We start from the raw sequence: 15782 nt of genomic DNA on the forward strand, positions 1-15782 counted from the left end.
GGAATGTTCAATTAACAGTTAAATATTGGAAGGAATTGCAGGAGGAATTATGGTTGAGACAGATTCAGTACATAAATGGGTATACAGATTGGTGATTATTCAGTACATAAATGGGTATATCAACTTCTCAGGGTCAAGGGGGCTACAAAGAACCTAGCAAACAGGAAGTCAAGAGTGACCTCATTAAAAACAATGCTTATGAATGAGATGATGGTTATAGTGATGATGATAATAGCAGTTGATACTTACATAGTGTTTACTAGGTGCCACAAGCTTCTGAAGCACTTTGTTTTCATTTTACACATGAAACTACGGTGTTTCTTATGTAAGGCCACACAATTTACAAGTGGCAGAATTAACCTACTATACTAGGCAGCTGACAGACTACTGAGATGAAGACTAATGAATGGGAGATGAAAAAGGAGGAAGTACAAAGCATCAAGGACATGGGCCCCTCTTACTCCATTCGCTCCATCTCCATTTAAGTAAGTTTTAATTATGTATGTATGCAAAGGGAAGGGAGACAGTGAAGAAGTGAGGCTAAAGGTACAGAACAGGAAAAACTGATGGAGTCTCAGGGAACACAACAGGGATTCTAGGAACATGGTGGTATAATCATGGCGACATAATTTTTTTGCTATAGTATCCAAAGATTACTATGAGTACATGAGGATTTGAAAGTATGTTTTATTTTACTATTAGGGATTTCCGTATAAACAATTAGTAACATTTTGTCAAAAATTTGTTTTTCATTAAAACAGAGAAAAACTTCTCTAGACGAAGTATGTAATTCTCATGAAGCCAGAAAGATTATTCATAATGCCTCAATTATATATATCACATATATATTTCATAAATAATATAATCAAGGCAGTACTGTCTGGTACATGCCAAATCTGATAGTTGAAGCATTATGAATAAGCATTGCACATTGTTCAAAATATTTCAGGTACTCTTTAGAGCTGGCACACTTTTGAAAAAGCATCAAAGTTAGCACATAGCAGGGAATTTCAAGATGTGTTGACTGCGTAAACAAATAGTGAGTTTTTTGCTGTGGCAAAACAGATTTCTGATATAGGAATTTTTGTGGTAGAACAATGTAGAAACAAGTATGAGTGTTAATGTTATAGTTTGTACCTCTGGTAATTATATGATCAGATGAACAAAATGTAAGTCATAACAAATAATAATCGACTCTACCAAATGCAATAAAAACCCAAGTCAAACGTCATCTTGGTAAAGCCAATGGCTCTCTTTTCTTTGCTTCTACAATATTTAACTACTTACGCTCTATTATATCACACTTTATTATATCTTATTTATTTATATGTCTATCTTATTCATGAGACCATGAATCAGTAGAGATCAGGCACTATTTTTTGTTACCTACATATATAACCAGTGTATAAAGCAATGCTTGGCACTTTATAGGGACTCTGCCTGTTTGCTGGGTCAGATAAGTAAATTAACTAATAAACCTAAGCAAACTAGGGGCTGGCTTCACAGCCAGGTGGTTAAGGCAGCCAGATTACACATGGCTCACCTCACGGTTTGAGTCTCAAACCCGGTGGCTGGGGAAACACACTGGGCGCTTGTATATCTGTGCCCAAAATCCATAAGAAAGACAGAGATGAAGGAAAAGTGATTGAGGTATGACCACTTCCCATGTAGGGTGCTTTCTTCTCTTCTTCCCCATCTCTCTCTCTTTCTCTCTCTCTGTGTCTCTCTGGTAAGTGCAGGTACCCTCTAGCAAAACAAAAACAAACAAACAAACTGAAACAAATACTCTAATTGAATTTTTATTCCTTCGCCACTTTGGCTCTCCAATGAACTCTCCTTTCATACTTAGTTAATGATCTAGTCAAGTATTTTGGGGATTTTGGAAGTCATCATGAAATCTATGAAGTACCTGTGTCCATAATCTCCTGGTTTTCTCCTATTTCAACAGAAGGGTCTTTCCTCCATTCAAGTATTATACTGTAGAACACAGACCTGGGACCTCTTTTCCACAGATGCTCTCATTTAGATGCAACCATTTTTGTAATTTTACACACCATCTATCAATAGCCATATTTCTATTTCCAGCCTCACTCTCTGATCTGTATCCTAAACTAGAATAATTGCTTATGCAGAAACTAGAGTCACTTGTGATTGCCTTCACTTTCACTACTTTGAGTGCCATCCCTATTCTAAAAAAGGGCGCTACAGCACTGAATAAAATAAAGTCTGTACTCTTGAAGCTTATATCTGTTTGTGTTTATGTATGCTGGAACTAGGAGGAGATAAACGAAAACCCCAAAACATAAATAGATCATGTAAGATGGTCATGAGTATTGTGTGGAAGGTGGGAAGGGCAGTTACCATTTTATATAGGATAGTGGGGTAGAACCTAATAATACAGATGTAGCAGAAGTGAGACAGCAAAGACATAAATATTTAAATATTCTTGGCATGTTCAAGGTGGCTAGTAAGGACAGAGTGAAATAAAAATAGAGGAAAAGAGTGGGAAATTTGATAGTAAGGGTCATATCATATAGGAAAGCCTTATACTCTGTATTAAAGACGTTGGCTTTTGCTAAGAAATGGGAAGGCATTTAGAGTGATAACCAGAGTAGTCAGAAGTGAAAAGTATCTCTCTGGCTACTCTCTCTCTTTTTAAAAATTTATTTTGCCAGTGAGTGAGAGACAGAGGGAAAGACCAATAACCAGACAGAAAGGCATGCACAAGCTTTGACGTTGCAAGCCACCCCTGGTTTTGCTTAGCCCTGGATCATGGTGTGTGTCCTGCCAACTCTGAAGTATCTGGCAAATGAACCTGGAACCTTCCCATGCAGGTCAACCTCTTAGAACACTGCATTTTACCTCTATGCCACTGTCACACACCCTCTGGATATTCTTTTAATAATGGATTGTAGAACATAGGGATAAAAAAAAAAAAAAAAAAAAAAAAAAAAAAAAAAAAAAAAAAAAACAGCTAGGAAATAACTACAATAAATGTGATCAGATGATGACAGCCTGGACCCTTCCATGCCTCTGAAACATACCGAAACCCAAATTCTCTGTACGTGATCTGGCTTTTGCTACTTCTTCAAACTCATTTTGTTCCATTTATCTTTATACATTACTCCACAAGTTACTCTTTTGGTTCCTCTAACTTGCCAATCTTAGAAACTTCACCTCTCATGTAACTATGGTCTGGTCACAGTCCAAATGTTCCTTCTGCTGAGTCTGTCACTCACAATAAACTGGGTACTTCCCAGGCTCCTGTTATTTGCCTGCAGCACTCTGGTTTTTTTTCTCTGTATGATGTGTATTATAATTTATATCAATTAGAACTTATTTTTCCTACTTGACTGCAAACTCTATTAAAACAGAATAATTTTGTTCATCATGGTATATTTAGTGCCCATCAGAAAGGCACTTAGTAGGCCCTCAATATATATTTGATTTCACAAGGGTTTCTTGAAAAAAAGTTACCCAGTTTGATCACCTACACTATCCTGAAGATAATGTTTTGAATAACTCTTGGTTTTTGAAAATCAACTCTGACATCAACGGGAGAAAAATATTCACCAGTGATATTCAGAAGAATGAACATAATTCCAGAAGGAGTGCTTGGGACCAGCAGATGGCATAATGGTTACGTCACTGGACTTCCACATAGTGAATTGCAGTTTGAGTCCTGGACATGGTGGCTTAAAATCAAGCTGGTGCGTGTGGGTGAGTGCCCAAAATCCTGAAAGGAGATTGGAGGAGAAAGAGTTGGTGTAATGACTATTTCGCTGGACTCCCATGTAGTCAACCACAGTTCGAGTCCCGGACCCGGTGGCTTAAACTCACACCAGGCACGTGTGCGTGTGTGCCCAAGATCCCGAGAGGAGAATGGAGGAGAAAGGATTGTGGCATGGCCATCCCCCCTGGTGGGGCGATTTCTCACTTCCTGTCTCTCTGTCTTTCTGGCAAGTGCACACACTCTATAGCAAAAACCTCTCAAAAAAAAAAAAAAAAAAAACCCGCAAAAAACACAAAAAAAACACAAAAAACAAAGGAGTGCTTGAACTGGTTTCAGCAGTCATAGCTCAAATGAATAAGTGTGCACACTACCTCCTGGAGAAACTGTTTTAAATGACTTACCAATAATGCTACTTTATGAGAGCATCTTGTATTATGAAGGCCATTCATTTGATATAAACATAAAAAACATTTTTAATGTTTGTAGAACAATGTGAGTATACTTAATGCCATTAAACTGTATACTTAAATGGCTAAAATGGTAAATTGTGTTTTGTATATTTTATCTCAATAACATAATTAAAGAACATAACTAAAGCACTTTTTTACAAGCTGATTAACATAATTTTGAAAAATACGTTATTTCAGAATATTCTGGAAAACTTATCTTTTTTTTTCCTGTTTGTTTTTTTAAGTTTACTTCTTCCATGAGAGAGAGAGAAATAGATAAGCACCTCCCTCCCCAGGGTTTTCACATTGTAATACACCCCAGCCTGCTCCCAGCCTCAGCCAGCCTGGATCATAGGTGCGCATGCACGCGCCTGGAGCACATAGGGAGGTCCCAGATGGCAAACCCAGAGCCTTCCCATGTGGGTTTGCGCCGCAGTGCTGCACTACCACTGCACCACCATTTGGGCACATCGGTCTAGTTTTAGCTCACTTATTAACTTGCTTTGGTAACTGACAAGTCATTTAAATTTTCTCTGCCTCAATTTCCTCATTGGTAAACCAGGGATATTTATACCCTAACTTATGTACATCTGTGAAGAAGAAATAAGAGGGTGAAAATGATATGAAAACGACTTGCCTGTACTATGAAAAGATGGGTACTGTTATTATCAGAGGCAGAAGGTTCAATACTGTGTAAATATTTTAATATGGGTTTATAAGAGAACTAGTGATTTATTTTAGATATTAATTAAAAAGCAGTTTTGGTAGCCATCCCGCTAAGCCTCTCCTTCCCCAGAACAGTGTAAGTTATCAATCACTGTAAAGAAGAGGTTAGGGCCCAGCTCTGTGGTGCGGCAGTATACACTGTTTAGTGAAGCGAGACCTCACTTGGTGACTACGTTGTGACCAGACTCCGCTGAGGGTGTTCATCTCTTGAATACTGAACTGAAGCATTCATGCTAGTAGTCTCTCCTTTTTTCAGTTTTGCTTTTCATGATTTCTGTTACCATGGTCAACTGTGGTCTAAAATAGGTTGAGTATGTGACAATACAGTAACATATTTTAAGAGAGGAAGAAAGAGACCACTGCTACCAAAGAGACCAATATTACCAAAGTATATTGTTATAATTGTTCTATTTTATTAGTAGTATAGTCAATCTCTTATTGTAGCTAACATATAAATTAAACTTTATCAAAGGTACTGATTTATAGGAAAAGATATAGAGAGAGTTTAGTATCACCCATGGTTTCACACACACACTAGGGTTCTGGAATCCTGGTGAATAAAGAGGGACAACTATGCTGTTAAAGTGACAGTGACACAAAGTTGATCAAGTGTAACAAGCACCATCATAAACTATTTTTATATTTTTACAAAGTAAAATATAGATGATCTTAAGATGAATGATAAAAGAAAAATAATCTAATAGGTAAAAGCCTTTTATGTAAGCATAGATTTGATTGGAATTTTATTTTTCCTAATTCAACAGGATCATAGAAAAAAAGAGGACTTTAAAAATTTTATATTTTCTGACAAGAATAATGAATGCGTCCTTGATTAGTGTCATTTTGTTTCAATCACTTCCTAGGATTGATTGAAGGAGCCCTAGTATATCCAAGTAGTTTGAAAACAACCAACCTACATCATACTGCTTCCAGGAAGCCAATTGCGAGTCTCCTAGTAGGTCTGGGCAATGAAAGAGAGACTGGGGCACAAGAAAACTACTTTGTTGTTATTCGTACCACTGGGACATGGTGGTATATACCACACCACTGTAATCTTAGCTACATAGGAGGCCGATGTCAGAGGTAAATCTGGATTCAGGAATTTTGAGTTTCAGAGTGTTCTGTAGATTGAATATCCACGAACATTATTACATTCCTTGCCTACCAGTTTCTCTAAGGAGAGCTACAGTAGCACAGTTCAGAAATGGAGATGATAAACAGCACTATTGTAGTAATACTATGTGAAAAAGAAAACATTCAATTCTTTCTTCTTTGTCCTTTAGGTCTAGTCAATGTGGAATAAGACTTGTAAGAAAGGAGAATAAATGCAAGAGGTTTGGAACACAAAATCTTTCCAGAGACACCCTGCTTAAACTCTTTGAATTCAAAAACGGACAAAGTACTGTCACTTTAATATGTACTCAGTATTTATGATGTGCCAGTGACTATTCTAAGAGCTTTATATTCATCAACATACTTAATCTTACAAAATTCCTAAAATTTGAGTACTATTATTTTCTAGTAATCTAATGAGAAAAGTGAATTATGGGAATAATTTGCCAGAGGTAACACATTTAATTAGTGGTAAAGCCATGTTTTCAGTAGAGATAATGTAACTGGATAGACTGTGCTCTTAAAATATAGTATCAATATTTTTCCTCCCTTGGCCAGACTTTGGTTTTTCAGCCTGACAATTCATTAGAATGCTTCTTGGGACGTTAAAGATAAAATAATGGAAAGCAGGTGGGGTTCTGGGCACTCTATCCAACAAAGCAATCTTAGCACTTTTGTTTAGATATTGTTTATATAATAGAATTTTCCAAGAAATAACTAAAGAAACATCTTGATGCTAAAAAGCAAAAAGATTGAAAATCATGATGTCTTGACTATAATCTTCATAGGTTATATGTCCAAAAATATCTCACAATTGCTATTAAATGTTAAATTGAAACCATATGGCAATACCAAATTCTTTGGAAAAAGCTAATATTAATTTACACTATCATGTTAGAGAAAATCTTGAGTATCACCATAATTAAATAATTACAGTAATAATGTTAAATTACCTTCAGATTAGTGCTTTTTAGTTTTTAATAATGGGTAAGCAAAAGATAGCACTATCTTAAAAGACTACTGCTGGGCTACATGAACTCACTCTCATATTAAAAAAATAGGTATGCTTTTCACATTTAAGGTATATTAATAATTTACTACCTGATGTACTAAAATGACTACTTATACTTCTTAGAATGATTGAATTAACATAAAAGGTCACATTAGAATTCAAGTTATTGGTAAAAATGTTATAACATTTTTTGAACGTCAAAAATTGTCTTCATTCCAAAAAAGTTATGAAATAACTTGAAAACAGTGTTTAAAAAATCTATTAGTTATCTATTACCCTTTTCATCTGTGGGTCTACAAATGTCTATGACTGATCTCAAAACAGAGGATACTGCCACCATTTTGTATTTCCTATTACAGTAAATTTGCAGTTTTAGAGTTGTCAATTATGAATCATAGCTTTAAGAAAACAAAACCAAAGTCCTAGTTCTTCTAATTCTGGATTTGGATTAAAAGCCCAAAGCAGCAAAAAATAAAAGCTCATTTTTCTCTTCTCCAACTTATATAAAAATTTTTATTGGGGGCAGCAGGTGGTGTGGTGGTTAAAGTGATGGACTCTCATGTGGCTGACTATAGTTCGAGACCTGGACCTGGAAGCTTGAAACTCAGGCCGTGTGTGTGTGTGTGTGTGTGTGTGTGGGTGTTTGTGTATTTGTGTGTATACATGCCCCAAATCCCAAGATGAGAATGGAGAAGGAATTACAGCGTGGCTATCCCCCCGGGAGATGATTTCTCACTTTTTGTCTCTGGTGAGCTCACACGTCCTATAGCAAAAAAAATCTCAAAACAATTTTTTTTTTTTAAATTTCAAGATAATATAGTTTCTAACTAAAATAAGATACGGATACAAAATAATAATTCTTAAAATACTCATTGAAATTTTCATCAAAATTTCTTATGATTATTACCACAAATCATCATCTCATGGCTATGTCTCAACTGAAATGGAACATGTGACAGTGAAATATATTAAAAGAGAGGATCGGTAATAGACCTACCAATTGTTAACTGATTTCCATTTTTGCTTTGTCTGTTCAAAACATAACAAAGTTTCTCACACCTCAGATAAAACGTATAAGAAAGCTAAACAAATCCTAAGCCTAATTCAATATAATTGGTTAGAAGATTTAAGTTTAATATTCATTTTTGAGAACATGCAGTTAACCACAAGGAGTTAATACTAAGCAGGCAAATAAAAGATACAGAAAACTAGAATGTAATATTGCCTTAGAAGGAATTTAGTCTAAACAGGGGTGCTCCCATGGATAATTAGCATAAACATTAACACTTTCTCTCCCAACAGACTTAAATTTATAATGCCTAGTTGTTAAATTATTTTTCTAATGTTTATAAAAAAGAACCAAGATTGGTTTTTCTATACTAGAATATTTTTTGAGAAGAGAAAGAAACTAAAACTAATATCAAGCCTCTAGAACCAAAGTAATCTGATATAATCTTCTCCTATTTTGGGCTTTTTTAAACACAGAATTTTATCTATAAAAGGGAATGAAATTATCAAAACTAATTTTGTACCTAGCAAAAAAATTAAATATCAATCTGTCTCTTATTACTCAGAATCAAAGACATGAGTGTTTAACAAGTTAAATTGAAAGAGGATAGACCAGAACAGAAAAAGGGAAGCTCATGAGAGAAAAAGGTTGAAAAAAAGGGGCAGTAATCTCTTATATCCCAAAATTATAAGAACTCTAAGTGAAAGTGATATGTTAAAATACATATTCAAAATTTTTCCATTCAAAAAATTCCTTAATTTCCCATTATAAAACCAAACTGAAACAAAAGACATACTTAAAAAGGATAAATCCTAATAGTCTTCTTTTTCTTGACAGTCTTTAAGTTTTCTGTTTACGACTATAGCTTTGTATAAAGTGATGGATGGTTACTTATTCTTCTATAATAAGGTAAACAACATCACGTGGAACATGGTAATATTCTACTACATAATAAATGAGTCTGACGTAACACTTAAAACTTCCACAAAAATATAAAGTCTCAAAACACTATATAATGTGCATGTTCTGATATGAGAAGCCTAACTCATACCACTGAGTTCCATGACACCCAAGCTTTGCTTTGTTGAAAAAGACTTACCTGAATAGCTGAGTTCATGAAACAGGTATTTCCCAAGTTACTCAGGCCACAGAGGCCTGGCTGTTCATTGTTTCTTCCAGGTTCTAAATAATCATAGTTCTTATAAGCAGTATATGATGGGAGACAGTAATTTGAGTTTTTCGGACTGGAAGAAAAAAAATTTCATAATGCTGTCAAGTATATCACAATATAGTTATAATGAACTGGCTACTTTAAGCTTGTTTATGAGATAGGTGGTCAATCATTACATTTTCTTTATAAAGTACTCAAGTGCTTTTTAAGATATGAACCTCAAAGGACAAAAATCCCTTTAATCAAAAAACTCCTTAACGAACAAAATCACTGCATCATATAGCACACCAACCAATACAGATCACTATTATTATCTTTTTACTCTTGATGTACTGGAGCAGCTTCAGCACTTAGTCCATTCTTCATTGCACCATCAAATTTAAAACATTCAGATTTTATACACCACCCATATTAATAAATTATCTCATTTATATCCTTTTCATACCATGTTAATATAACATGTAACAGCAGGTACAGGAAGAGTTGTGCTTTGGTTATAGGTGATAGGAGAGATTTCCATGGCCACTGTAATACCACTTTTAAGAAAATTCTATTTATACCTTCTATGCTAGACCAACAAAATTTAGTACTCAAATGTAGAAAAAAGCCTAGGTGATCAGAAATGTAAAAATGATTCCAAGCAAATATGTTTCACTTTGAAACATATTTTTTTTCTAGTTTGTTAGAATAATGTATATTATTTAACTAGATAAATATAACCTCAGGATAATTTGTGCTATCAGTGTAATAAATGTTACAAAAAAGTGTATAATAATAACTTAGAAACACAGTAAGCTTAGCAGACACTATGAAATCAGTACACAAGCTACTATGGCTCTTCGCATATAAAAAAATAATTTTATAGAAAAAGATTCTTCTCTATTTTTAATAGCTTATAAAATATTTATGGTGAATATTTTGGATATAATTTGAGAGTATAATTTCAAACATCATTATTTCATTAATTAGAATAAATCTGTATGAAAATTAAGGCCATTTGCTGAAAGCAAATATGATGTAACTTTTAGTTTTACAGACATACATGATGAATTAGTACTCTGATCATCTTAATTGGCAAAATGTATTTCTAATATTTAAGAAAAATTTTTCCAATAATTTTAAATATTTATTTTAAATATTCTACATACTATAAACTCTTACTTTATTATTACAATGGCTAAGTAAACTATCCTACTTACTGCCTGTTCTAACAAAGTCTTTAGTAAATACATATACACATACAACCTAAGCCAAACAGGTAAAACAAACTACATCAACATAAAAGTACACACACAATGCTAGCCAACTAATATTTTTGCATATTTGAAAACACATTTTCTCTCTCACAAACTAAAGAGACTAACTCTCAAAAACCAATCCACTGCAAGATTAAACAAAGATAGCAGGGCCTAGGACCAGCAGATGGCATAATGGTTATATTGTTGGACTCTCTCATGGTGGAGCCTGCTTCTAGTCCTGGACCCAGTAGTTTATAACTCATGCCAGGCATGCATGCCCAAAATCCTAAGAGGAGAATGGAGGAGAAGGGATCGTGACTTGGCTATCTCTCCTAGGGGGAGGGTAGGGTAATTTCCCACTTTCTGTATTTCTGTCTCTGTGACAAGTGCACATGCCCTATAACAAAAATCTCTCCTAAAAAAAAAAAAAAAAAAAGGAGAAAAAAATGATAGCAGGGCCCATAGGAATATAACAATGTGATTCATTCAAATTCAGAACAGCTAAATTTTCAGCTATTTATTTATTGTAAACTCAAACTATAAAGTAAAAAATAGATTTACAAATTAAACAGAATTTTTTTCAGATAACTAGCCTTCTGATTCATACATTATGCTTCTAGTAATTAATAAAAGTGCAAGGCCCCACTAGCAACTCAATAAATTTTCACAGTGCTTGGATTACTGATTCTAATTTTATTTTTTCTTTTATTACTGTAAGTAGTGCTAAAAATCAAAGTCATCTATATATTAAAAAAAAAAAAATGTCAGTTCTGCATTTTCATTCCCTTCCCCCCAATTGCCAAAAGGCATGTGCACTTGCCAGAGACAGAAAGAGAGAGAGAGAAAGCACTCTGCGATGAGGCATAGTCATGCCACAATCTCTTCATTTCTCCATCTTGTTGGGGCTTGGGGAGTGCATTCACTTGCACTCCTTTGTGTTTCTCAAGCTGCCAAGCTGTGGGATTTGAAAGGTGTGACTGACCATGTGGAATCTGGCTCCCTTAACCACTAGGCCACAGGGCTAGCCCAAGACCTGCATTTGTACACATAAGAGAAGGAAAAACCCAACTTATTCTGGCTGTAAAATTAAAATGTAAGCAGTCAGAACACACAGGCAAAATATGCCCAAATGCATGTTGATGCCCCCCCCAACACATGCACGCATGTGCACACACACACACACGAAAAGACTAAAGGCACATTTACATGCTCATTCCGTAAGTATATATTCAGATATCTGTCTCTCCCCACATGTAACACAAATGGATGCTTGATGCTCTACTCTTCTTTGCAGCAACATGATGAAATGGATGAGATAAAAATTCCTAATTACTGAGAGATGAACAAAAATGTTATTTGCAAAGTGATTTAAAAAAAAAATCAGAGTCCTGGGGCCAGTAGGTGGCATGGTGGTTAAGGCGCTGGACTCCCACATGGGTGACCATGGTTTGAGTCCTGGACTTGGAGGCTTGCTATCTCACCTCCCAGACCCCATCCCCTCTGATGAGTGTATGTGCCATGTAACAAATTTTTATAAGTAAAAATAAATTAAATTAAATAAATAATTCTTTTTTTAAAAAAATCTGAGTCCTTAAATGGTATCTACATTTTAAATAACAAAGTAAGTATAAATCTTGCCCAGAATACTGAGACTGTCTAGATGTTCAATGATAAAGAAAATCAATGAATTGAAAATATTTTCATTATTTTAGTTATTTGTAATCTACATTATGCACGTTCTTAATCAAATATTAAAGTTTAATTTTGTTACAAAAAATATCAAAGCTAGCAGTTGTTTATACACTTCAACAAAATACATGGACGCTTAGGCCCTAAAGATAGATTCTGTTATTTTTCATGAGTTACTGTTAATTTTTTCCTAAATATCTTAAGCTAGTCATCATCTTTTAAGGCTATGTTACTTTGTAAAAATAATAAATGTACAGTAACATCAATGGGAATTTTAAACTAGAGTAGATTACTTCTGTGTTGTAAATCTATCCTTGTTAATGAAGGTACATTAAAAATGTGACAACTTTTTGAAAATTTAATCTTTCTTTTTGAAAAATTTTGCCAGAGAGCATCTGTGTATGCTGGAGAGAGACAGAGAGAAAAGGAAAGTGAGAAAGCAACCTTCTCAACCACCACCATGGGCAATGGTCACATCACAATCCTTCAGTTCTCCCTCTTTTTGGGATTTTGGGCATGCATGCACATATGCCCAGTGTGCTTCTCATACCACTGGGTCTGGGATGCAAGCCACCTTAACCTCCATGCCACTGGTGGGCCTGTAAACCTTATCTTTCTATAAACATTTCAGATAGACATTTCAATTAGCACTAACATCTGACACTACAAACTCCATAAAAATAGAATTTAATCATCCTAACTATAATTATGCTGACTTTGTAGTTAATGAAATGATGCTTCCAGCTAAGTAATTCACTCTGGTGCTCTCTAAAACCCACAGTTCCTGTTCATGGCTTCATCTCATAAAGGGAATCATATACATTTCAAATAAGAGACTTAAATTAACAAAAAACCAGAAATGTGTTCTGAAGTGAAATGTCAAAATTGAGGCAATAATACATTAGAAGAATTTTTTAAAGGTAAAGTTAGTAACATATCAAAATAACACAGTAGGGCATTAAAATGCAAATGTTACAGAGCTCACTAGAGAAAGAATTTGGTAGAAATTTATAAATGTACTTACAGTATAATTGAGACAAAAACAAATACCCTATGATTAATAGTTAAAATTATTATACCAAATAAACAAACTATATTCCAGCAATGGAATCTTTAGAATACTAGTTTAAAATGAAAAGTTTATTAAACTTAAATAAAAGAATTTCAAATATACTTTGTTTTTACCTTTGTAACAACATCCTTTATTTCTGTAAATGAAAATTTTATGATTTAGCAATGTTTCCATATAAAAATGTTCAAGTCTTAAGTTTGTAGATAACTAGTGATTTTATAATTTATAATTGTAGCATACTTCCATATACATGAATGTATGTATGTATGTGTGTGTGTGTGTATATATATATAAATATATATGTTTATTTATTTGGAGAGGTTTCTGCTATAGGGTGCATGCGTTCACCAGAAAGACAGAGAGAGAGAGAGAGAGAGAGAGAGAGAGAGAGAGAGAGACACAAAGCAAGAAATCCCCCCAGGAGGATGGCCAAGCAGCAATCCCTTCTCCTCCATTCTTCTCTCAGGATCTCGGGCACACACGCACATGCGCTCGGTGTGAGTTTTAAGCCACCGAGTTGGGGACTCGAACTGTGGTTGACTACATGGGAGTCCAACGACATAGCCATTATGCCAACTGCTGGTCCCCACATACATAAAATTTTAAAAAACCACCTAATCTAAGAGGGTCATTATCTCATTTAACTGGTTTTAATGAAAAGAACTATGTTATTTTCATCTTAAGTATTAAGCTGTTACTTATTTCCTCAAGTTGAAAAGAAATTCAAGAAGTAAGTTTTATATAAGATAACTGTTTAGATAAATATGATATTCATTCAATTTTTAAAAAAGAACTATTTCATTTATTATCATTTAATTTGATCAGAGACAGAGAGAGAGAAAAGGCAAGTAGGAAAGCATGCCTTCAGGTCTGGGACTCAAACTGTGGTTTACTATGTGGGAGTCCAGTGCCTTAACCACCATGCCACCTGCCGGTCCCACCATTTATTCAATTTTTATGGGTAAAAACAACAAAAAAAAGATGTATTTTATGAATGTTTAAATTCTCTTCCTTAGTAGAAAGGTAATCCATACATAAAATTTACTTTTAAGCTCTAAATGATCATTGAATGATCACTGAATGTATCTCAGTAGCTATTTGCTATTAGAATTTCTTAAAATAAAAGGTAAATTTTAGTATTTGAATTAGATACCTGTGATAGCTAAAAATAAAATCTAAGTCATAGGACTACAAGCATTAAAATTATGTTCTAAAACTGGACTTCAATTTCTCTCAACAGTTTCTGCAGTCAGAGGTTTTGAATTATATGGTCATACTCTTTCTGAGAGGAAAAATTACACAAAAACAGAAACACACCAGAGCACATATACTACATGTGGTGACTTTAGTCAAAATACCAGTCTATATATGGTCTAAATATACTGTCAAAAATATCTCCAAAGGATAACTATAGATACCCATTGTATCTATAAATAACTTCTTTTATAGTAAATATTGAAGCTGCAACTGGTAGAGGTACAAGTAATATTTTCTCTTCTACAGAGAATACTTTTGATAAAAATAATTTAAAACATATAAAATACAAACAGGATTACAGGGGGATAATATTTTTGAATTCTTTTTGCCTCAGAACATATACTGTTTAAAATAGAACATAATACATTGAAATTTTGGATAATTAATGAGCCTTCGAATTTCACTCTTACCTATAATGTAATGTCATTACACAATGCATATATCTTTTTATGAATTACTGAAATAAGGGCTTATATGGCAAATTCTTCTAGAAAAGTTTTACTAATACTACAATATCTCAAAGAGAATCTTTTTAAGAATACATATATATCAGTGTTTAATTTTTCTCCATGTAATTGAGGTAGCAGAGGTGAATACAGTTTTATTTTAATCATTTTAAATCCTGTATCTGTAATTAGTGATAAATTTGAACATTAAAATACTTTTATTTAATTCCTTTTGTTTTTACTGCTCAGTTATGTCATTTGTCAATTTTTCTAAGTACCTTGAAAATTTCTCAATAATTTTTGTAAGTTTGATATATTAAGATTAATTATGCTTTATCACTTGAAGCAAGTATTTTTGTTTTCATTAACTTGCCTTTTAAAAAGTTTTTAAAAAATTAATTACGATTTTTTTTTCCATAGGGCATGTATGCTCGCTGGAGAGAGAGAAAGAGAGGGGGAAAGTGAGGAATCACCACCCATGGGGAGATGGTCACACCACAATTCCTTCTCCTCTATCCTAGAATTTTGGACATGCATGCACATGTGCCCAGCATGAATTTTAAGCCACCTGATCTGGACTTGAACTGCAGTTGGCCATGTGTAGGACCAGCACCTTAACCACCACACTACCTGCTGGCCCCTACCTGCCTTTTAAAAATATATCTGACAATTCTCTTGGATTTAAAGTTCTAGTGCAAAATTCTCCAGAGGGATCAAATTTACTTAAAAATATATCCTGAATAATCTGCCCCATTCCTCCCCATTGGTTTTAGAATGCTTTCTAATCTTGGTAAGTGTGTTTTTTAATACACAAAGGTCCAGACTGTCGGTACTATGCTATCTGAATTTTTATATGTATGGGTTCAT

At 34.1% G+C, this 15782-nt stretch overlaps 1 protein-coding gene across 4 annotated transcripts in view; it reads right to left on the reverse strand.

Moving 5' to 3' along the window:
* Positions 1-15782, reverse strand: part of USP15 (ubiquitin specific peptidase 15) — a 152410-nt gene that overhangs the window by 41294 nt on the left and 95334 nt on the right. For all 4 annotated transcript variants that reach the window (XM_006154147.3, XM_014590038.2, XM_006154146.3 and 1 more), the window contains one exon: positions 9142-9286. In XM_006154147.3, the coding sequence (XP_006154209.1) occupies positions 9142-9286 (145 nt within the window). The remainder of the gene's footprint in view (positions 1-9141; positions 9287-15782) is intronic.

Source organism: Tupaia chinensis, unplaced genomic scaffold (genome assembly GCF_000334495.1).
Source record: "Tupaia chinensis unplaced genomic scaffold, TupChi_1.0 Scaffold000395_1, whole genome shotgun sequence".
NCBI lineage: Eukaryota > Metazoa > Chordata > Mammalia > Scandentia > Tupaiidae > Tupaia > Tupaia belangeri.